At 48.8% G+C, this 25,302-nt stretch overlaps 1 protein-coding gene across 1 annotated transcript in view; it reads left to right on the top strand.

Annotated features, from left to right (window-relative positions):
* The window catches only part of LOC134908938 (cytochrome P450 2K6-like), a 183,973-nt gene that overhangs the window by 26,374 nt on the left and 132,297 nt on the right, over positions 1–25,302 (top strand). Inside the window, exon 2 of the mRNA XM_063915200.1 lies at positions 11,592–11,796. Coding sequence (XP_063771270.1) covers positions 11,614–11,796 — 183 coding nt within the window. The 5' untranslated portion in view covers positions 11,592–11,613. The remainder of the gene's footprint in view (positions 1–11,591; positions 11,797–25,302) is intronic.

The following is a 25,302-nucleotide window of genomic DNA, read 5'->3' on the forward strand; positions in this document are numbered from 1 at the left end:
ACATATTTATACCTCCTATAATCACCCTAATTAGTCAATTAGGCTTTCATTGCTTCCGGTTTTCGTCTACCGGAAGTGACATGTGCGGTTCATTAGTCATTTCCGGTTGCGTTCCATAATTCTATAACTCATTATAATCCTACAAAGAGCACCAAGTAAACAGCAAACATACTAAATACTGCAGAGACATCTGGATTAACAATTAACAGTCAGATAACTTTGAAGGGAACTTCCATATGACGGCCAAAGCGGTTTTCACTTCCGCCATCAGATACCGGAAGTGTTTATGCGTTCCACCATTGCGTTCCAAACAGCGGCCATTTTAGATAGAGAGATCCGGTCACGTGATCGGGCTGTATCTTAGTGAAAGAACAGTATGGCCGTTTATTCTCGTTCATCGTGGCCAGGAAGTGACGAATGCGTTCCAATTTGCGTTCCATATGGTGGCCATCTTTCCGAAAAGTTCTCTCTTTATATGGTTACTTTCAAAACTTAGTATTTTTTCTCTCTCTTTTTTTCACACAGCCTTTTTTGAAGAGTCTCTTTGGCTTTTCATTTGTATATAGAGATTACATCACTTGGAATTTAAATTAATAAACATAGAGCCATATCACCTAAACCAATCTTTGCTGTACTTCGTATTCCAGGCCAGTCCATCCCTAAATACCAGGAGATAGGCATCTAGTTAGCAATTGATGTTTTTATTCCAAGTGTGTACCTCGTAAAGAGAGAGGGAGAGAAGAGATAAAAATAGAATAAGTTTAGGACAATAAAAATCCCTTAAAATAGCGACCAGTAATAACAAATATAATGCAATAAATAGAATTCATTCTAAAAACCATTTCAGTTCAAAATCTGAATTATGCCCCTCTGGTATGAGAGTATTAAGGTTAAAAATCCACCGCATTTCACTTTGTGCTAATTTGGTTTCTGTATTTTTACACTTCCAATTGCCTCTAATTTGTTGAATCCCCAAAAATCTTTTTATTCCTTTTTCACATCTGTCATGGACCATAGAGAAATGTTCAGAGAGAGGGTGAGTGTTGAGGCCCTTTTTAATATTGTAAATGTGTTCTGCCATTCTCGTTTTAAGGCACCGTGACGGCTGCCTAGTGTAACTTTTATTGCGCACTTCAGAAATCTACTTTGGTTTACATACAAGGGGTGTATATGTGTCAGTAAGTTTGTCAGTGTGTTTGTGTCAGTAAGTGGAATCTGTGTTAGTAAGGGGTATGATCGGTAAGTGGTGTCTGTGTCAATAAGTGCGTGTCTGTGCAGTGGCATCAGGGTGTGTTGCGGGGGTTGCTGGCCCCACCCAGGTGTCACCCTCAGAGGGTGAGACACCAAAATGCCGGCTTCTCCACAGTGACAGGAGCCGAGTACAGTAGTGTGACATTCTCCTGCAGCGCCTGGTTAATGTCTTAGAGGAGGAGCCGACATTGTAGGTGCTGGTCCTTGGGGCAGCCCAGGTTCTCCGGGATGCTGAGCTGCCTCCTATGTGATGTCACCGGGATTCCCACTGAGGTCATGCCCCATTTTTGGGCATGTGCGCTTGTGGGATATCAGAGTAAGCAGTGGATGTCACCAGACCCGGTGACGCCTCTGTGTCTGTGTTGGTAAGTGGTGTCTGTTCTTTGTCAGTAAGTGGTATCTGTCAGTAAAGGGTGTCCATGTCAGTGTATTTGTGTCAGTAAGTTGTATCTGTCTAAGGGATGTCTGTCAGTAAGTATGCATGTGCCAATAAATGGTGTCTGTGTCAGTAAGGGGTATCTCTCAGTAAGTGTGTGTGTCAGTAAGTATGTGTGTCAGTAAGGTTGTCAGTGTGTTTGTGTTAGTAAATGGAATCTGTGTTAGTAAGGTGTGTCTGTCACTAAGATATGTCTGCATAGGTAAGTAAGTCTGTGTCAGTAAGTGTCTCTATATCAGTGTTTGTGTCAGTAAGTGGAATCTGTGCCCGTAATGGCTGTATATAATATAATATGACATTCATTGCAATGTTCTTTATAGTGTATGGAAATCACTTGGATGTTTTTTTGTATTATATGGCAATCACTGCAATGCTCTATGTATTATAGTTTGATCACTGTAACTCTCTCACTGCTATGGTCTTTGCATTATATGGTGTTCACTGCAATGCTTTCTATATCATATGGCAGTCAATGCAGTGCTCTCTGTGTCATATGGAGGTCACTCTAAAGTCATCTCTTTCCTTCAGTGGGCCAACATATGGAGAGAGTATTGACTGCATAGGAGAGGAAAGAGTTAAACATCTGGGGAGGGGTGGACCTAGCTGTGAGGAAAGTACAGCCTTCTTTAGGGGGAGGGTTTGCTATATATAGGGAAGGAGAGGCCATCTTAAGTCTCTTGGTGATTTGCTTCGGGGTGAGTGCTGCTTTGCAGAATCCCCCCATTTTCTTTTTCGGATTTATACATTTCAGTGTTTTGTCAGCTAGTCATGGGCAAAGTGATTCACTGAGCTGAGCTGAGACACATGACTCAGTTCAGTGAAGTGTCTGGAGTCAGTGTCTCGGCACATGAGTCATGACTCATCTGTAGTGGAATGTGTTGCAGAGACTGCACATGAATCAGTGAGTTGCCAGTGCTGGAGGATCAGTGCTGGACTCATGGAGTTATTCAGCTGCAGTGATTGTACAGTGTATCTGGGGGAGGCAGCTGCTTATGCCCTGATTGTTAATAATATGTTAACATAGATTTACTGTTATGTTGATATATTATTAATAACCACTAATTGCATACTAGTTATAGAATATGACATTACTTTTGGCTGAGGAGAGAAAGCTTAACAGCCATGAAACACATCATTCATTCTGTAACTAAACCAAATAAAAACGTTTTTTTTTTTTTATCTTGCATACTTTGCTGATTGGATGATTTTAGGTGGCCTTGGATTTATTATATTATCCACTATCTAGCCTCCAGGGAGTTTGCCACCCACAATCACACTGAGCAGGATCAGTGAGCACTGAGCCGAGAGCCCTGTACCACAGGGGCTCCACCTCCTGCTGCATGAATCAGATTCATTCACTGAGTCACTGAGTCTACACAGTGTACAACTGTCTCCCTCACTGGCAGACTCAGGATGAATCATGATTCATGACATGGATCAGGCACAGCAGCAGAGCACTCACTGACTGGTGAGTCGTGACTGCTCCCTCCCCCCTCCCACTGGGTGTCACCTGGTATAGCCTCTGGCCAATCACAGCTAAAGACAGCAGAACACACTGACTGAAGGACACAGGACACAGAGTTTCCTCCCTCTGTCTGAGAGAAGCTGCTGCTGCTGCTGTCTCGACTCATGAAACAGTGAGTGACTCGAATCATTCACACTTCCTGATGATTCCAGTCACTGTGTTGAGACAGAGAGTCAGTAGCCATCTCTATTGTCAGCTCCCTGCATTTAGGTCACACATCAGTGCTCTGGCTGCCACTCGCCCACGTTACCGCTCATCGGGCGGTGGGGGCTGGTTCCGGGGGCGAGCTGGCTGGCCCTGGGGACGGCGTCCCGTCTCCTAGGGCCTCCTCGAGGGATCTGGCGGAAGCCGGGCCGGATGTGACTGGCGGGAGCGGCCGACGAGGAGGATCAGAGAGGGAGTCAGGCCGCCCGGAGGTGGGCGGGCAGCAGCCCTTGCCTCCGGGCATGGCCGGGGAAGCCCCAGTGCCGGGTGCCCGCGGGAGCGCGCCGCGCCAGGCGCTCATCCAGGGACCGGAGACTGAGTTCGATGCCCAGCTCTTCCCCCTTGCCGGGGCCGGCTAGTGGTTCCAGGCGGGGGGAGGGCACTGGGCGGGGGACGGTGGCCAGCCGAGCGAGGCCTGTCGCAGGGCCTCGCACGGCGTCATCCCCAAACGCTTCGGCTGAGAGAGCACGGACCGGAAGCGGTGGGACGCGTGCGCGGCTCCGGCGGCGCCGCTCGCGCACGTGTGCGCGCAGCGGCGCCGCTTTCCTCCTCGTCTCCTCAGCCCTCTCCCCCGCAGCCGGAACACGGTGTGGAGCGGGGAGGGAGGGGGAGAGGCAGTGATCAACCAGGTTAAGCTAATGGAGCTCTTAATGCAGGAGCCCAGACAAGAGGCCTTGTGGTGACAGAGAGCAGTGGGGCGCGCGCCCGAGGTGCGCGCGCGCCCACGCTCGCCTCTGGCGCCGCTAGCCGCGCACGTGTGTGCGCAGCAGCGCCGCCGGCCCTGCTGTCTCCCCTGCTATCTCCCAGGCAGCCGGAGTCCGGCGGGAGCCAGGGGGGAGAGGGGAGACAAGGCAATTATGATCACTGGCAGGGCAGTGCGATACCAAGGAGAAGGGGTGCGGCAGCAAGAGGTCACCGGGTGCGCGAGCCCGTGTCCACTGAAAGCGGAGCAGTGCGCGCGCGCTCTGCTGCGCCGCGGGGTTCCCGGTCTTTTCAGATCACTCCCCCAGGGCCGGAATCTAGCGGCCTGCGGGGGAGGAGGGGGGACAGGGAATGGGTTAGTGGCCGCGGGGCTGCTGCACGCGCCGCAGGAGCTCGCGGCGGTCCCACACCCCCCCCCCTCTGCGGCATCGGATAGTTCCGATACACGGGAAGAGGGGACAAATTCGGAGGCGAGGGCAGTGCGGGCGTCGACAGCGGTGCCTCCGCTTTCCCGCAAGGGCAGCGTGCGTCGGATGCCCGGCACACGCATGTCGGTCGGCGAGTGCGTGGTCGCACGCGGGCCCCGGCGAAGGACCCAGGACCGCGTTTTGGGGCAGTCACGACCCCTCCGGAGCGCTGGCTCGGCCCTGGCCACAGCGGTGAAGGTGTTAGGGCCGCTAGCCGCAGCTGCCTCCCCTAGAACGGCTGTTCGTTCCGGCGGGCTATGGCGGCGCAGCGGGTGGCACGCGCCTGCCGTGAGCTCGGGACGGTCGCCGCAGAATTACAACAGGGTCCAGGGCAGGACGCGGGGGAGCTCACGGCCGCAACGCCCCCAGCACTGAGGCCGCAGCATGTGCCGCGAGTGCTGGAGGGGTCCTCCGCTTCTTCCTCTTTTTCAAGGGAGCTCGGGGATGAGGCGATGGCAGATTTCGAGGAGGAAGGCAACGATTTGGACGCGCCGGAAGATTCCATGTCGGGGCAGTCGGCGGCATCAGGTAAGGTGGTGCAGTCGGTATTCGGGTTCCTCCACGAGCTCTAGTTCGCGTAGTTCTTCCTCTTCCTCATCTTCAATGTAGTCACAGGCGTCCGAAGTCAGTAGCACAACTAGGGCAAAGAAGCGGGCATAAATTCGCCAAGAGGGCAGCGGAACAGGCGCAAGCGGCTTAGCGAGGAAGCGCGTAGGGCCAAGAAGCTCGCAATTTGCCCGGTGTCGTGCGATTCGTCTATACTGCTGTACTGCGGGGGCTGCAAGATAGCTGCCGCAAGAAGATTTGGAGGGGGGACTTCGTGGACGTGTTCGTATTGACGAAGGTCGCGAAGAAAGAGTATAAGGTGGCGGCGCAAAGAAGGGCATCGGGGCTGAGGCATTCCGTACCTTCGATAATTGCCTGGCCGGGTTCTGGGTCTTCGCGGCATCTTACCTGGAGGACAGGCCGGCAGAGCGCACGAATATAATTAGGTACCTGCATCTCGTACATGACATGCAGCGCACGTCTTCGGGATCGGAGTGGCGCAGGTACGATCAGGAATTCAGGGAACAACAGGAAGGTTTGCAGGTCATGGACTTCGGGTTCAAGGACGTTGAGGTTGGGCTCAAGGTCACCCGGGCTTCGCTACAGGCGGAGGAGCCCCGGAAGCCGGGGGCGGACGGGCACCACGCAGGGTCGTCCTCCCAGTGGTTCGGCGCGGACGGCGGATTGGCCAAGTCAGGTAGGTCGGCAGTCCGCGCAGGGGGGCGTGCCACCACAAAAGGAAAATGTTTCACGTTTAACAACGCGGCGTGTTCCTTCGGGGGATGACTTGGTCATCTCTCCAGTGGGGGTGGTTCCTAAGAAGGCTCCAGGCGCCTTCCGGCTCATTTGAGTTCGCTTTTAGGTGTGTACTGCCGGAAGCTGTGAAGGGCGACTGCGGGGTGTGCCAGAACGCACCATTTCGTGCGTTTGTCCTCAGAGATTAAGAGGGATTTGGCAATATGGGCCTCGTTCCTCGAGGACTTCAACGGGGTGTGTATATGGCAGGCCCCAATGGCGGACAGCGCTAGGTTGCAGCTGTTCACCGACGCAGCGGGCGCCTCTGGATTCGGTTGCCATCTGGAGGGATCTTGGTGCGCGGCCTCGTGGCCGGCAGAATGGCATCGCGGGGGTTTCACGAAGGACCTTTTGCTTCTGGAGTTTTTCCCATTATGGTGGCGTTGGAGGTCTGGGGCGATCGGCTGGCTAATCGCAGCATTTTGTTTAGATGCGATTATCTGGGCGTGGTGCATGCGATTAATAACCAGAGGGCAAAGTCGTTGGTGGTTATGCGGGTGCTAGGGCAATTGCTTTTGACATGCTTGCGTAGGAACCTGTGGTTCCGCGCGCAACATGTGCCCGGTTTGGAGAATGGGATTGTCGACGCTTTGTCGCGAGGACAGTGGGAGAGGTGTTGGTTGTTGGCACCTGAGGCCAACGAGCAAGGTTTTCATTGTCCCGGTTAGGTTTGGCAGGTGATCGGGCCGGACTGGAGGGTCTAGCGTTGCGGTCAGTAGCGCCAGCCACGCTCAAGGCTTACGAACAAGCTTGGAGTGAATGGGAGGAGTTTGTCCAAGGGCGTCAGCATCAAGGTAAGAGTAGGCATCGGCTGATGCTTTCTTTTATGTGGCAGCTTTACGTCTCCGGTAGGTCACGAGCAGTGGTATCGCGGTATTTGGCAGGCATCTCATTTTTCTGCAAGCTGCGAGGCGTCCCTGACGTAACGAAAAGCGAGGTTCTGCAGAAGGCAATGAAAGGGTGGGCGCGAGTTGCGCCGTCGCCACCGGATAGGAGGCGGCCCATCGATGCGGCTTTGTTGCCAGCCGTCATCGAGGCGGTAGGGCGAGTCGCGTCGTCCAGGTTTGAGACGCTTTTGTTTAGTTTGGCGTTCTCAATGGCTTACCACGGGGCCTTTCGAGTTTCTGAGTTGGTAGCGCCTTCCAAGAGAGCAGATTCGCGCATGCTGGTCGGGGACGTGGTAGTGGGTGAGAGGTCCTTGCTGTGCAGGTTGCGACGCTCCAAGACGGATCAAGTGGGGAGAGGGCGCTGGGTTACAATGGTTCCAGCGCTAGAGGAGAGCGTTTGCCCAGTTGGCTGGCAAGGCAATATGTGGTGGTGCGACCCGTTAAGGAGGGGTCTTGGCTGTTGCATTATGATGGGCTGCCAGTCACGAAATACCAGTTTCGTTGGATGCTGAGTCGTTGTTTGGCGGGCTTGGGCCTCCCACCCACTGCTTTCGGTACCCATTCCTTTCGCATAGGCGCAGCGATGTCGGCTGCTGCGGCGGGTTGCTCCAGAACTGAAATCCAAGCGGTGGGGCGATGGAAGTCGTCAAGTTACAGACGATATATTCGCCCCGTCACATGAGAGGTCGGTTTGCGCTTGGGGCTTTGTTTAAATGGCAATGTATTACGTTGTTCCAGTTCTGTGATTTTATGGTGTTGTGCGTCTGTTGGTGTTCCCCCTTTTTTATCCTACTCAGGGATTAGCTACTCGCCGTTGCTGGCATGAGTCGGCAGCGGGGGTCTGGAGTTATTTGCGATTTTTTGCCTGACTTGACGGACTGAATTCTAATCTATAATTCGGCTAATTTGGTCTAATCAGAGTCCCTCAGCAGGTCTTTACGTTTCACCTCCAGCTGAGTTATTACATGTGTTTCCCATTTTATACCCCCCCCCCCTTTTTTTTTATTTTGTTTGTTTTATTTGATCCTTCCCCTTTGTGTCTTTAATTGCGCTTTAAATTGGCAACGGAACATGGTGCAGTCGGCTAGGCCGTGACTGCTGCAATGGCGAGATCTAAAGTTTTCTTTTTTGGCAGATCCTTCAGTATAAACAATTAATAAGCCTCTTAGTAATCAATTCTACCCCTCTTTTTCCCTTCAGGATGGTTCGGAGACTATTTGCCCATTTGGGTGGTTGGCCACTCTTACATTTACTGGGCGGCCAGGTTTGTGGCCTCGGAAGGGTCTCAGGCATTGCTAGGAACACAGGGTGTCAGATGGCTTGGCTGGCGAGGAATGATGTGGGGTGAGCTGAGGAGTAGGTTAGTGAGTCAGGCCAGCAAGCATGGAGTCCCTAGGGTTTTGGTTGTCCATCTAGGTGGCAACGACCTGGGGAAGAGGACATCCTTGGATCTGCAGTGGGCCATGATACAGGATCTGGCAAGTGTGACCGCGGCATGGACCAATTGTGTGTTGGTTTTTTCCATGATGGTGCCAAGATTGTGTCGGAGGGGTGTGGCGGATGGTCGCCAGATTGATGAGGCCCGGAAAAAGGTGAACGGAGCGGTGGCAAAGTGGGTGCTGTCCCACGGTGGGAGGGTGGTTCGCCACCCGAGGATACGGTTCAGAGACAGCCACCTTTTCCGGCGCGATGGAGTACATCTATCCAATGAGGGGATGATGTTTTTTCTGGAGGATCTAGGTTTCGCTTTGCAGGAGTTAGGGTAGGTTTATGGTGGCGGTGCGAAAGACTTTGGGGATGAGTCTTTCGCTGTTGGCGGAAAAGAACGGCCGCCACCATATGCCAGCTGGAGCGGCATATTAAATTAATTTCTTTATTACAGGTTTCCTAATGGATAGGGACAAATAAATAGCTAGCAATTTTCTGCCAAAATTCAAGTCTCAGTGTCGTTATTTCTGGTTCTAGGTTATGAATGCTTTACTTTCAAAGAAAGGGGTCCACCAAATATCACTAAGATGTTTAGGAGAGAGTATTGACTGCATAGGAGAGGAAAGAGTTAAACATCTGGGGAGGGGTGGACCTAGCTGTGAGGAAAGTACAGCCTTCTTTAGGGGGAGGGTTTGCTATATATAGGGAAGGAGAGGCCATCTTAAGTCTCTTGGTGATTTGCTTTCCCACCCTCCCGCCCTGGTATTAAGAATTTGTGGCACGTGGGCTTTGGCTTTAAGTTGTTGGCTGTTTTCGTTGGCTATTTATTGGCGGAAAAGAACGGCAGTTTTGTATTGTAGGGAAAACTGTAGTGTTTTTACAGTTTGTTGTGGTTTAGGTGCACTCACCTCCATCGACTTATGGCCGCTTGACCACCCGCCCGGGAAGGCAGTGGCAGGGCACCCAGGAGCGGTGGGTAGTCACTGTGGGGGTTGAGTTGTCACCTATTACCGGTTTATAGTAAGTTTTAGTAAATTTATAGGGTTAGTTATTTAAAGTTAATTCAGATTAATTGAGCCGTTCTTTTGGGCCGCCACCATATGCCAGCTGGAGCGGCATATTAAATTAATTTCTTTATTACAGGTTTCCTAATGGATAGGGACAAATAAATAGCTAGCAATTTTCTGCCAAAATTCAAGTCTCAGTGTCGTTATTTCTGGTTCTAGGTTATGAATGCTTTACTTTCAAAGAAAGGGGTCCACCAAATATCACTAAGATGTTTAGTACAAACCAGTACAATACATTCACACAGTGGCGTAAGTTCGTCCCAGTTGCCCGGAGGAAAGATGAATATTGGAGCCCCCCTATTTCCTATATTAAGATAAATAAGTGTGTGTGTGTGTGTGTGTGTGTGTGTGTGTGTGTGTGTGTGTGTGTGTGTGTGTGTGTGTGTGTGTGTGTGTGTGTGGAGTGTTCTGAAAAAAAAGTATATACTGTATTTATGCATCTAATTGTCTTTTATTTTAAATCACACATTTCTTGGCAGTCATACCCAGGATTAGAACCCATGACTTGTTACACTAACAGCAGACACTTTACTGATGGAGTTATTTGCTTCTGTAGAGGAAGCGTGAAAATTCTAACTATATGAAGTTACGTGTAATTGTCAGAGAAGTATCTTCATATAGCTAAAATTCTCATATTTCCTATACACGAGCTAACCGCTCCATCAGTAAGGTGTCTGCTTCCAGTGTAATAGGTTGTGGTTTCTAATCCTGGGTGTGACCCTTGTAAAATGTGTATATTCAGTATAATACAGAGGGTGTGATTTGTAAAGTGCAGGGACCAGTGAGGAAGTCGGCCACTGAAAAGACAGCGACAGATATCAATTAACTTAATTCAATGGTGTCACAGAATCTGAGGAGAGGTGCCCCCCTTAAGAGCAGGGGCCCGGCGGCAGATGACTCCGTTGCCTCCCAGAGTTCTGCCTCTGCATTCACATAAACACATACACATAAACTGCAAACCTTGCACTTTCCGATGTGTATAAATATTTGAAACTTGAAACTTTGGGGGTTATTCAGAGTTGATGGCAAACCAAAAAAGTTAGCAATTGGGCAAACCATGGCCCTCATTCCGAGTTGTTCGCTCGGTATTTTTCATCGCATCGCAGTGAGAATTCTCTTAGTGCGCATGCGTAATGTTCGCACTGCGCATGCGTCAAGTAACTTTACTAAGAAGAAAGTAATTTTACTCACGGCTTTTTCGTCGCTCCGGAGAACGCATTGTGATTGACAGGAAATGGGTGTTACTGGGCGGATGTACGGCGTTTTAGGGGCGTGTGGCAGGAAACGCTACCGTTTCCGGAAAAAACGCAGGCGTGTCTGGAGAAACGGTGGGAGTGCTTGGGCGAACGCTGGGTGTGTTTATGACGTCAGCCGGGACCGAAAAGCACTGAATTGATCGCACAGGCAGAGTAAGTCTGGAGTTACTCAGAAACTGCTAACTCGGTTTTGATCGCAATATTGCGAATACATCGGTCGCACATTTAAGATGTTTAGATTCACTCCCAGTAGGCGGCGGCTTAGCGTGTGTAACTCTGCTATAATCGCCTTGCGAGCGAACAACTCGGAATGAGGGCCCATGTGCACTGCAGGTGGGGCAGATGTAACATGTGCAGAGAGAGTTAGATTTGGGTGAGGGGTGTTCAAACTGAAATCTAAATTGCAGTGTAAAAATAAAGCAGCCAGTATTTACCCTGCACAGAAACAATATAACCCACCCAAATCTAACTCTCTGTGCACATGTTACATCTGCCCCACCTGCAGTGCAACATGGCTTGGCTTGGGTATGCTTTACCACTGCTCGGCATCCCGACGGTCAGCATACTTGCTCACCCCAGGTTCTATTCCAACTCTATTGGTGCCGCTGACACCCACGAGTGGGAATATTCCCTGCTAGTCGGCATACCGAGTGTCGGGATTTAGAGGGGAGTGGGATGTAGCCGTCGGTAATGTGACCGGCAGTCTCCTGACCACTGGTCACATAACTACATCCCCATGGTTTTTCCCAATTGCTAACTTTTTCGGTTTGCTAACAACTCTGAAAAAAAAATCACCTTTATTTTATAGTCGACACTGTCGGTCTGTCACCATGAGTCAGTAAAAGTCTCTTCTCATTTGCTTAAAATGAATAGTGATTGTGAATTAAACGCTTGGCTAAGTCACAACGCAAAATACAAAATACACAACTCATAATAAAACTGTTGGTTAAATGTGAATTTTAGATATAGATGTGTTATATAATCTTGTCTAGCCCCATTTCTAACACAAATTCCTGTTTTGTCTTAGTGATCTCGGCTTTGCTGAAGTCATGGATTTCTCTCATCCGATCACAATTCTCCTGTACATTATAACGTGTGTTTTTGTGGCTGCTGTTTTATACAAGCGGAAGTCACGCATTCATCCGAATTATCCTCCTGGACCATGGCCTTTCCCAATCATAGGAAACATTCACATTTTGAACTTCAAGAGACCCCACGTAACAATCCAAAAGGTAATGTAATAGGTGATGAGATTAGTGCAGGGGTAGCCAACCCTGGTCCTCAAGAGCTACCAACAGTTAACGTTTTCCAGGTCTCCTTACAGAATCACAAGTTAAGTCATTTGCGCCATCTGTGGATCTTTTAAAATGTGTCAGTGAGTAATGACTACACCTGTGCACCCGGTAGGTGAGCTCCAAAACATGAACTGTTGGTAGCTCTTGAGGACCAGGGTTGGCTACCACTGGATTAATGCATATATAAAGCTGCAGATTAGGAATAATTTACCTTCCTTATAAGGACACGAGCATTGAGATACTGTTCTAACTAGTAAATACACAAAGAACCAACCAAACAGTCCCTGACTACATCATTGGAACCATACCTCCCAACATGACCCTCTCCAGGAGGGACAGAATGCTCTGCTCCTGGACTTTTCTCTTAATTTATGATTGCCATCACCATAAACCTGTTCAACACAGGTACTGGCAATCATAATTTAAGAGAAAAGTCCAGGACCCTCTCCAGGAGCAGAGCATTGGGTCCCTCCTGGAGAGGGTCATGTTGGGAGGTATGTTGGAACTAGAAATAGTCACTGACAGCCAATGTCCACACACCTCCACCATCACATAACTCATTTCAGTGTCTGGTAGATCTACACTGGAACATTGCTAAAGTTATTACTTTAAAACTTGAAACATGCTTTGGGCAGTGTTAAAAGGAAAATTGTTGTAATTGGTAACAACATTTGAACAGTTTAAATGATTTGGGCATATATTCTATACCACCCTCATACCACCCTCATGGAGTCTGTTTCTGATCATTTGAGTAGACACATGCACATTTGTGGCTTGCTGGAGGTCATTTTGCAGGGCTCTGGCAGTGCTCCTCCTGTTCCTCCTTGCACAAAGGCGGAGGTAGCTGTCCTGCTGCTGGGTTGTTGCCCTCCTACGGCCTCCTCCACGTCTCCTGATGTACTGGCCTGTCTCCTGGTAGCGCCTCCATGCTCAGGACACTACGCTGACAGACACAGCAAACCTTCTTGCCACAGCTCACATTGATGTGCCATCCTGGATGAGCTGCACACCCTGAGCCACTTGTGTGGGTTGTAGGGAGGTCATACAGGCACGTGGAGGCCACATACACTACTGAGCCTAATTTTGACTTGTTTTAAGGACATTACATCAAAGTTGAATCAGCCTGTAGTGTGTTTTTCCACTTTAATTTTGAGTGTGACTCCAAATCCAGACCTCCATGGGTTAATAAATTTGATTTCCATTGATAATTTCTCTGACGTCCTAGTGGATGCTGGGAACTCCGAAAGGACCATGGGAATAGCGGCTCCGCAGGAGACTGGGCACAACTAAAGAAAGATTTAGGTCACCTGGTGTGCACTGGCTCCTCCCACTATGACCCTCCTCCAAGCCTCAGTTAGATCTTTGTGCCCGGCCGAGCTGGATGCACACTAGGGGCTCTCCTGAGCTTCTAGAAAGAAAGTATATGTTAGGTTTTTTATTTTACAGTGAGACCTGCTGGCAACAGGCTCACTGCACCGAGGGACTAAGGGGAGAAGATGCGAACCTACCTGCTTGCAGCTAGCTTGGACTTCTTAGGCTACTGGACACCATTAGCTTCAGAGGGATCGACCGCATGGAACTGGCCTTGGTGTTCGGTCCCGGAGCCGTGCCGCCGTCCCCCTTACAGAGCCAGAAGCAAGAAGAGGTCCGGAAAATCAGCGGCAGAAGACATCAGTCTTCACCAAGGTAGCGCACAGCACTGCAGCTGTGCTCCATTGCTCCTCATACACACTTCACACTCCGGTCACTGAGGGTGCAGGGCGCTAGGGGGGGGCGCCCTGAGCAGCAATAAAAACACCTTGGCTGGCAAATATATCACAATATATAGCCCCAGAGGCTATATATGTGATAATTACCCCTGCCAGAATCCATAAAAATGTGGGAGAAAAGTCCGCGAAAAAGGGGCGGAGCTATCTCCCTCAGCACACTGGCGCCATTTCTCCCTCACAGCTCCGCTGGAAGGAAGCTCCCTGGCTCTCCCCTGCAGTCTGCACTACAGAAAAGGGTAAAAAAGAGAGGGGGGGCACTAAATTTAGGCGCAGTATATATAACAGCAGCTATAGGGGACATAATTCAGTTAGTCCCTGCATTATATAGCGCTCTGGTGTGTGCTGGCATACTCTCACTCTGTCTCCCCAAAGGGCTTTTGTGGGTCCTGTCCTCTGTTAGAGCATTCCCTGTGTGTGTGCGGTGTGTCGGTACGGCTGTGTCGACATGTTTGATGAGGAAAATTATGTGGAGGCGGAGCAGATGCCTATAGAAGTGATGTCACCCCCTGCGGGGCAGACACCTGAGTGGATGGACTTATGGAAGGAATTACGTGCAAGTGTCGACTCCTTACATAAAAAATTTGACGACATGCCAAATGCGGGACAGCCGGCTTCTCAACTCGTGCCTGCCCAGGCCTCTCAAAGGCCATCAGGGGCTCTAAAACGCCCGCTACCTCAGATGGCAGACGCAGATGTCGACACGGATACTGATACCAGTGTTGACGACGATGAGTCTAATCTAATGTCCACTAGGGCATTTCGTTGCATGATTGAGGCAATGAAAGAGGTGTTACACATTTCTGATATAAACCCAGGTACCACTAAAAAGGGTATTATGTTTGGGGAGAAAAAACTACCCGTAGTTTTTCCCCCATCTGAAGAATTAAATGAAGTGTGTGAAGAAGCGTGGGCTTTCCCTGATAAAAGATTGGTAATCTCTAAGAAGTTACTAATGGTGTTCCCTTTCCCGCCAGAGGATAGGTCACATTGGGATTTAGGGAAACACCTCCTAGGGTGGATAAAGCGCTCACACGTTTGTCTAAAAAGGTGGCACTACCGTCTCCGGATACGGCCGCCCTTAAGGAACCTGCTGATAGAAAGCAGGAGGCGATCCTGAAGTCTGTGTATACACACTCAGGCATTATACTTAGACCAGCTATTGCGTCAGCATGGATGTGCAGTGCTGCCGCTGCGTGGTCAGATTCCCTGTCAGAAAATATTGACACCCTAGACAGGGACACTATTCTGCTAACCATAGAGCATATAAAAGACTCATTCTTATACATGAGAGATGCACAGAGGGAGATCTGCCGGCTGGCATCTAAAATAAGTGCATTGTCCATTTCTGCTAGGAGAGGCTTATGGACTCGGCAGTGACAGGGGATGCAGATTCGAAAAGGCACATGGAAGTTTTGCCTTATAAAGGTGAGGAGTTATTTGGGGATGGTCTCTCGGACCTAGTTTCCACAGCAACTGCTGGGAAGTCAGAATTTTTACCCCATGTTCCCTCACAGCCTAAGAAGGCGCCGTTTTATCAGGTACAGTCCTTTCGGACCCAGAAAAACAGGTGTGGAAAAGGCGGGTCTTTTCTGTCCAGAGGCAGAGGTAGGGGAAAAAGGCTGCAACAAACAGCAGGTTCCCAGGAGCAGAAGTCCTCCCCCGCTTCTTCCAAGTCCGCCGCATGACGGTGGGGCTCCACAGGCGGAGCCAGGTACGGTGGGGTCCGCCTCAAAAATTTCAGCGATCAGTGGGCTCGCTCACTGGTGGATCCCTGGATCCTTCAAATAGTATCTCAAGGGTACAAACTGGAATTCGAGGCGTCTCCACCCCACCGGTTCCTAAAATCTGCCTTGCCGATTACTCCCTCAGACAGGGAGGCTGTGCTAGCGGCAATTCACAAGCTGTATTCCCAGCAGGTGATAATCAAGGTGCCCCTACTTCAACAAGGACGGGGTTACTATTCCACACTGTTTGTGGTACCGAAACCGGACGGTTCGGTGAGACCCATTTTAAATTTGAAATCCTTGAACACATACATAAAAAAATTCAAGTTCAAGATGGAATCGCTCAGGGCGGTTGTTGCAAGCCTGGACGAGGGGGATTACATGGTATCCCTGGACATCAAGGATGCTTACCTGCATATCCCCATTTACCATCCCCACCAGGAGTACCTCAGATTTGTGGTACAGGATTGACATTACCAATTCCAGACGCTGCCGTTTGGACTGTCCACGGCACCGAGGGTGTTTACCAAGGTAATGGCGGAAATTATGATACTCCTTCGAAAAAAGGGAGTTTTAATTATCCCGTACTTGGACGATCTCCTAATAAAGGCGAGGTCCAAGGAGCAGTTGTTGGTAGGAGTAGCTCTATCTCAGGAGGTGCTACACCAGCACGGTTGGATTCTGAATATTCCAAAATCACAGCTGGTTCCGACGACACGTCTACTGTTCCTGGGTATGATTCTGGACACAGTCCAGAAAAAAGTGTTTCTCCCGGAGTAGAAAGCCAAGGAGCTGTCATCTCTAGTCAGAGACCTCCTGAAACCAAAACAGGTGTCGGTGCATCACTGCACGCGAGTCCTGGGAAAGATGGTGGCTTCTTACGAAGCAATTCCTTTCGGCAGGTTCCATGCCAGAATCTTTCAGTGGGACCTGTTGGACCAATGGTCCGGATCGCATCTTCAGATGCATCGCCTAATAACCCTGTCTCCAAGAACCAGGGTGTCTCTGCTGTGGTGGCTGCAGAGTGCTCATCTTCTAGAGGGCCGCAGATTCGGCATACAGGACTGGGTCCTGGTGACCACGGATGCCAGCCTTCGAGGCTGGGGGGCAGTCACACAGGGAAGAAACTTCCAAGTACTATGGTCGAGTCAGGAGACTTCCCTACACATAAATATTCTGGAACTAAGGGCCATTTACAATGCCCTAAGTAAGGCAAAACCCCTGCTTCTACACCAGCCGGTACTGATCCAGTCAGACAACATCACGGCAGTCGCCCATGTAAATCGACAGGGCGGCACAAGAAGCAGGATGGCAATGGCAGAAGCCACAAGGATTCTCCAATGGGCGGAAAATCACGTACTAGCACTGTCAGCAGTGTTCATTTCGGGAGTGGACAACTGGTAAGCAGACTTTCTCAGCAGGCATGACCTCCACCCGGGAGAGTGGGGACTTCATCCAGAAGTCTTCACACTGATTGTAAATCGGTGGGAACGGCCACAGGTGGACATGATGGCGTCCCACCTAAACAAAAAACTAGAGAGATATTGCGCCAGGTCAAGGTACCCTCAGGCGATAGCTGTGGACGCTCTAGTGACACCGTGGGTGTACCAGTCAGTTTATGTGTTACCTCCTCTGCCTCTCATACCAAAGGTACTGAGAATAATAAGAAAACGAGGAGTAAGAACAATACTCGTGGTTCCGGATTGGCCAAGACGAGCGTGGTACCCGGAACTTCAAGATATGATCTCAGAGGACCCATGGCCTCTGCTGCTCAGACAGGACCTGCTGCAGCAGGGGCCCTGTCTGTTCCAAGACTTACCGTGGCTGCGTTTGACGGCATGGCGGTTGAACGCCGGATCCTAAAGGAAAAGGGCATTCCGGAGGAAGTCATTCCTACGCTGATTAAAGCCAGGAAAGATGTAACTGCAAAACATTATCACCGCATATGGCGGAAATATGTTGCTTGGTGTGAGGCCAGAAAGGCCCCAACAGAGGAATTTCAACTGGGTCAATTTCTGCATTTCCTACAAGCAGGAGTGACTATGGGCCTGAAGTTAGGCTCCATTAAGGTACAGATATCGGCTCTGTCGATTTTCTTCCAGAAAGAACTAGCTTCACTACCTGAAGTTCAGACATTTGTAAAAGGAGTGTTGCATATTCAGCCCCCTTTTGTGCCTCCAGTGGCACCTTGGGATCTCAACGTGGTGTTGAGTTTCCTAAAATCACATTGGTTTGAGCCACTAAAAACCGTGGATCTAAAATATCTCACGTGGAAAGTGGTCATGTTATTGGCCTTGGCTTCGGCCAGGCGTGTTTCAGAATTGGCGGCTTTGTCTTTTAAAAGCCCTTATCTGATTTTCCATATGGATAGGGCAGAATTGAGGACTCGTCCCCAGTTTCTCCCTAAGGTGGTATCAGCTTTTCACTTGAACCAACCTATTGTAGTGCCTGCGGCTACTAGGGACTTGGAGGATTCCAAGTTACTGGACGTAGTCAGGGCCTTGAAAATTTATATTTCCAGGACGGCTGGAGTCAGGAAAACTGACTCGCTGTTTATCCTGTATGCACCCAACAAACTGGGTGCTCCTGCTTCTAAGCAGACTATTGCTCGCTGGATCTGTAGCACAATTCAGCTGGCGCATTCTGCGGCTGGACTGCCGCATCCTGAATCAATAAAAGCCCACTCCACGAGGAAAGTGGGCTCATCTTGGGCGGCTGCCCGAGGGGTCTCGGCTTTACAACTCTGCCGAGCTGCTACTTGGTCAGGGGCAAACACGTTTGCTAAATTCTACAAATTTGATACCCTGGCTGAGGAGGACCTTGAGTTCTCTCATTCGGTGCTGCAGAGTCACCCGCACTCTCCCGCCCGTTTGGGAGCTTTGGTATAATCCCCATGGTCCTTTCGGAGTTCCCAGCATCCACTAGGACGTCAGAGAAAATAAGATTTTACTCACCGGTAAATCTATTTCTCGTAGTCCGTAGTGGATGCTGGGCGCCCATCCCAAGTGCGGATTGTCTGCAATAATTGTACATAGTTATTGTTAACTAAAGGGTTATTGTTGAGCCATCTGTTGAGAGGCTCAGTTGTATTTCATACTGTTAAACTGGGTATAGTATCACGAGTTATACGGTGTGATTGGTGTGGCTGGTAAGAGTTTTACCCGGGATTCAAAATCTTTCCTTATTATGTCAGTTCTTCCGGGCACAGTATCCTAACTGAGGCTTGGAGGAGGGTCATAGTGGGAGGAGCCAGTGCACTGCACACCAGGTGACCTAAAGCTTTCTTTAGTTGTGCCCAGTCTCCTGCGGAGCCGCTATTCCCATGGTCCTTTCGGAGTTCCCAGCATCCACTACGGACTACGAGAAATAGATTTACCGGTGAGTAAAATCTTATTTTTTGTGTGATTTTGTTGTCAGCACATTCAACTATGTAAAGAACAAAGGCCCTCATTCCGAGTTGTTCGCTCGCAAGGCGATTATAGCAGAGTTACACACGCTAAGCCGCCGCCTACTGGGAGTGAATCTAAACATCTTAAATGTGCGACCGATGTATTCGCAATATTGCGATCAAAACCGAGTTAGCAGTTTCTGAGTAACTCCAGACTTACTCTGCCTGTGCGATCAATTCAGTGCTTTTCGGTCCCGGCTGACGTCATAAACACACCCAGCGTTCGCCCAAGCACTCCCACCGTTTCTCCAGACACGCCTGCGTTTTTTCCGGAAACGGTAGCGTTTCCTGCCACACGCCCCTAAAACGCCGTACATCCGCCCAGTAACACCCATTTCCTGTCAATCACAATGCGTTCTCCGGAGCGACGAAAAAGCCGTGAGTAAAATTACTTTCTTCTTAGTAAAGTTACTTGACGCATGCGCAGTGCGAACATTACGCATGCGCACTAAGAGAATTCTCACTGCGATGCGATGAAAAATACCGAGCGAACAACTCGGAATGAGGGCCAAAGTATTTAATAAGAATATTTCATTCATTCAGATCTAGGATGTGTTATTTTAGTGTTCCCTTTCTTTTTTTGAGCAGTGTAGTTAGAATTCTCATATTTTCTATACAGGAGCTAACCGCTTCATCAGTAAGGTGTCTGCTTCCAGTGTAATAGGTTGTGGTTTCTAATCCTGAGTATGACACTTGTAAAATGTGTATCTACAGTATAATAAAAATGGTGTGATTTGTAAGGTGCAGGGACCAGTGAGGAAGTCGGTCACTGAAAAGATAGCGGCAGCTATCAATTAACTTATTTCAATGGTGTTACAGAATGTGAGGAGAGGTGCCCCCCTTCAGAGCAGGAGCCCGGCGGCAGATGACTCCATTGCCTCCCAGAGTTACGCCTCTGGTTGAACTAGTTAATGAGAAGAAAGGTGTTTCTTCACAGATGATTGCAATAAGAAATTAACAGGGAAGTCCAGGAACAGAGCATTTTGTACCCAATGGAATGGGTCATGTTGGAGGGTATGCAGCAATTAATAAAAAATGTGTTTTATTACAAAACAGCAGTGTTTCCAAATTCTGGTGATTGGGGACCCCTGACAATACATGTTTTCTATATCTCCTGGTTAGTGCACAGGTGTATCCACTACTGGCTGGTCCATGGATCCACAGCTGGAGCTAATTATGAGCCTGAATAAGTTTTTGCACTCAGCGGATCTGCTAAATATTTTCTAATGACTCAGTTGCTGTTACTTGCACAGAGACTCCCGATGATTTCCTGCTTGCGTGCAAAGATGCCCCTTTGGTCGCACATTAATGTACCATTAGACCTCTAAGCATCTTTATTTAGAGTGACCATATTATCCCTTTTACCTGGGACACTCATGGATTACACAGGTTCTGTGGCTGGCTGACTTCAAGCCTGCATTCCAGCTGGTTTTAAATTAGTGATGTGCACCGGACATTTTTCGGGTTTTGTGTTTTGGTTTTGGATTCGGTTCCGCGGCCGTGTTTTGGATTCGGACACGTTTTGGCAAAACCTCACCGAAAATTGTTTGTCGAATTCGGGTGTGTTTTGGATTCGGGTGTTTTTTTCAAAAAACCCTAAAAAACTGCTTAAATCATAGAATTTGGGGGTCATTTTGATCCCATAGTATTATTAACCTCAATAACCATAATTTCCACTCATTTCCAGTCTATTCTGAACACCTCACACCTCACAATATTATTTTTAGTCCTAAAATTTGCACAGAGGTCACTGGATGGCTAAGCTAAGCGACACAAGTGGCCGACACAAACACCTGGCCCATCTAGGAGTGGCACTGCAGTGTCAGACAGGATGGCACTTCAAAAAAATTGTCCTCAAACAACACATAATGCAAAGAAAAAAAGAGGCGCACCAAGGTCGCTGTGTGACTAAGCTAGTATACTTGACGACACAGAGGTAGGTACAGCAGTGGCCTACTGTACCGTAATGCTATATATTATATACTGGTGGTCAGCAAACTGTGCAAAACTGAAATGCACCACAGGTATGGATGGATAGTATACTTGACGACACAGAGGTAGGTACAGCAGTGGCCATCCGTACCGTACTGCTATATATAGTATACTGGTGGTCACTGTGTCAGCAAACGGCAAAACTAAAATGCACCACATGTATAGAATGTAGATGGATAGTATACTTAATGACGACACAGAGGTAGGTACAGCAGTGGCCTTCCGTACCGTACTGCTATATATAGTATACTGGTGGTCACTGTGTCAGCAAACTGCAAAACTAAATGCACCACAGGTATAGAATGTAGATGGATAGTATACTTAATGACGACACAGTGGTAGGTACAGCAGTGGCCTTTCGTACCATACTGCTATATATAGTATACTGGTGGTCACTTTGTCAGCAAACTGCAAAACTAAAATGCACCACAGGTATAGAATGTAGATGGATAGTATACTTAATGACGACACAGAGGTAGGTACAGCAGTGGCCTTCCGTACCGTACTGCTATATATGCTGGTGGTCACTGTGTCAGCAAACTGCACAACTGAAATGCACCACAGGTATAGAATCTAGATGGATAGTATACTTAATGATGACACAGAGGTAGGTACAGCAGTGGCCTACTGTACCGTAATGCTATATATTATATACTGGTGGTCACTGGTCAGCAAAACTCTGCACTGTACTCCTCCTATATAATATTATACTGGTGGTCCCCAGTCCATACTTGCCTACCTGACCCTCTCCATGAGGGAGAAAATGCTCTGTTCCTGGACTTTCCTGGTAATGTATGATTGCCATCACCTGTGCTGAGCTAGGTAATTGATAAGAAAGATGTTTCACCACAGGTGATGGCAATCATACATTACCAGGAAAGTCCAGGAACAGAGCATTTTCTCCCTCATGGAGAGGGTCTGGTAGGCAAGTATGCCCCAGTCCCCACAATAAAGCAGCACACTGAGCACAGATATGGAGTGTTTTTCAGGCAGACAACGTATACTGGTGGTCACTGTCAGCAAAACTCTGCACTGTACTCCTGCTATATAATACAGCTGCTCCCCAGTCCCCACAATTAAGCAGTGTGAGCACAGATATATGCAGCACACTGAGCACAGATATGGAGCATTTTTCAGGCAGACAACGTATACTGGTGGTCACTGTCAGCAAAACTCTGCACTGTACTCCTCCTATATAATATACTGGTGGTCCCCAGTCCCTACAATAAAGCAGTGTGAGCACAGATATATGCAGCACACTGAGCACAGATGAGGACCATTTTTCAGGCAGATAACGTATAATACTGGTGGTCACTGGTCAGCAAAACTCTGCACTGTACTCCTCCTATATAATACTGCTGGTCCCCAGTCCCCACAATAAAGCAGTGTGAGCACAGATATATGCAGCACACTGAGCACAGATGAGGATCGTTTTTCAGGCAGACAACGTATACTGGTGGTCACTGGTCAGCAAAACTCTGCACTGTACTCCTGCTATATAATATAGCTGCTCCCCAGTCCCCACAATTAAGCAGTGTGAGCACAGATATATGCAGCACACTGAGCACAGATATGGAGTGTTTTTCAGGCAGACAACGTATAATACTGGTGGTCACTGTCAGCAAAACTCTGCACTGTACTCCTCCTCCTATATAATACTGGTGGTCCCCAGTCCCCACAATAAAGCAGTGTGAGCACAGATATATGCAGCACACTGAGCACAGATATGGAGCGTTTTTCAAGCAGACAACGTATAATACTGGTGGTCACTGTCAGCAAAACTCTGCACTGTACTCCTCCTATATAATACAGCTGCTCCCCAGTCCCCACAATTAAGCAGTGTGAGCACAGATATACGCAGCACACTGAGCACAGATATGGAGTGTTTTTCAGGCAGACAACATATAATACTGGTGGTCACTGTCAGCAAAACTCTGCACTGTACTCCTCCTCCTATATAATACTGGTGGTCCCCAGTCCCCACAATAAAGCAGTGTGAGCACAGATATATGCAGCACACTGAGCACAGATATGGAGTGTTTTTCAGGCAGACAACGTATAATACTGGTGGTCACTGTCAGCAAAACTCTGCACTGTACTCCTCCTATATAATACAGCTGCTCCCCAGTCCCCATAATTAAGTAATAAGCAAGCACAAAATATTTGCAATGCATCAACATAAACGGAGAGGACGCCAGCCACGTCCTCTCCCTAACATTTCCAATGCACGAGTGAAAATGGCGGCGACGCGCGGCTGCTTATATAGAATCCGAATCTCGCGAGAATCCGACAGCGGGATGATGACGTTCGGGCGCGCTTGGGTTACCCGAGCCATACGGGAGAATCCGAGTATTGCTCGGACCCATGTAAAAAGGGTGAAGTTTGGGGGGGTTTTGTTTCCGAGAAACCGAACCCGCTCATCACTAGTTTTAATCAGTCACAGAACCTGTGTAATCTATGAGTGTCCCAGGTAAAAGGGATAATATGGTCACTCTACTTTATTGCATACTTGCCTACCTGACCCTCTCCATGAGGGAGAAAATGCTCTGTTCCTGGACTTTCCTGGTAATGTATGATTGCCATCACCTGTGGTGAAACACCTTTCTTATCAATTACCTAGCTCAGCACAGGTGATGGCAATCATACATTACCAGGAAAGTCCAGGAACAGAGCATTTTCTCCCTCATGGAGAGGGTCTGGTAGGCAAGTATGCGCCCAGTCCCCACAATAAAGCAGCACACTGAGCACAGATATGGAGTGTTTTTCAGGCAGACAACGTATACTGGTGGTCACTGTCAGCAAAACTCTGCACTGTACTCCTGCTATATAATACAGCTGCTCCCCAGTCCCCACAATTAAGCAGTGTGAGCACAGATATATGCAGCACACTGAGCACAGATATGGAGCGTTTTTCAGGCAGACAACGTATACTGGTGGTCACTGTCAGCAAAACTCTGCACTGTACTCCTCCTATATAATATACTGGTGGTCCCCAGTCCCTACAATAAAGCAGTGTGAGCACAGATATATGCAGCACACTGAGCACAGATAAGGAGCGTTTTTCAGGCAGACAACGTATACTGGTGGTCACTGGTCAGCAAAACTCTGCACTGTACTCCTGCTATATAATACAGCTGCTCCCCAGTCCCCACAATTAAGCAGTGTGAGCACAGATATATGCAGCACACTGAGCACAGATATGGAGTGTTTTTCAGGCAGACAACGTATAATACTGGTGGTCACTGGTCAGCAAAACTCTGCACTGTACTCCTCCTATGTAATACTGGTGCTCCCCAGTCCCCACAATTAAGCAGTGTGAGCACAGATATATGCAGCACACTGAGCACAGATATGGAGTGTTTTTCAGGCAGACAACGTATACTGGTGGTCACTGTCAGCAAAACTCTGCACTGTACTCCTCCCATGTAATACTGGTGCTCCCCAGTCCCCACAATTAAGCAGTGTGAGCACAGATATATGCAGCACACTGAGCACAGATATGGAGTGTTTTTCAGGCAGACAACGTATACTGGTGGTCACTGGTCAGCAAAACTCTGCACTGTACTCCTCCTATATAATACTGCTGGTCCCCAGTCCTCACAATAAAGCAGTGTGAGCACAGATATATGCAGCACACTGAGCACAGATATGGAGCGTTTTTCAGGCAGACAACGTATAATACTGGTGGTCACTGTCAGCAAAACTCTGCACTGTACTCCTCCTATATAATACAGCTGCTCCCGAGTCCCCACAATTAAGTAATAAGCAAGCACAAAATTTTTGCAATGCATCAACATAAACGGAGAGGACGCCAGCCACGTCCTCTCCCTAACATTTCCAATGCACAAGTGAAAATGGCGGCGACGCGCGGCTGCTTATATAGAATCCGAATCTCACGAGAATCCGACAGCGGGATGATGACGTTCGGGCGCGCTTGGGTTACCCGAGCCATACGGGAGAATCCGAGTATGGCTCGGACCCGTGTAAAAAGGGTGAAGTTCGGGGGGGTTTGGTTTCCGAGAAACCGAACCCGCTCATCACTAGTTTTAATCAGCCACAGAACCTGTGTAATCTATGAGTGTCCCAGGTAAAAGGGATAATATGGTCACTCTACTTTATTCGTAATAAGCCTTGGAGAGAGAGAAAGTGGAGAGAGATAAACTACTGACCAATCAGCTCCTGTCATATTTCAAACCCAGCCTGAAACACAGCAGTTAGGATCTGATTGGCTGGTACTTTATTTCTCTCCGCTTTTATAAATCTAAAAGGCTTCGTACATCTCCTCCTATAGTATGTCACTTGTGATAATGAGAAGATCTGATGCTGGACTCCGGAGAGGTAAGTATTAAAATATGGGTGCAATGTGTGCGGTGTGGGCCCCTCCCTGGACCCAGGGGCCCGCCTTAACCGCACACATTACACCCATTCTAGAAACGCCCATGACTATACAGTCCTTATGGCCAGTATACAGTACAGTAATTCCCAGTGGTGAATACACAGTACAGGTCAA

This window comes from Pseudophryne corroboree, chromosome 4 (genome assembly GCF_028390025.1).
Source record: "Pseudophryne corroboree isolate aPseCor3 chromosome 4, aPseCor3.hap2, whole genome shotgun sequence".
Classification (NCBI taxonomy): Eukaryota; Metazoa; Chordata; class Amphibia; order Anura; family Myobatrachidae; genus Pseudophryne; species Pseudophryne corroboree.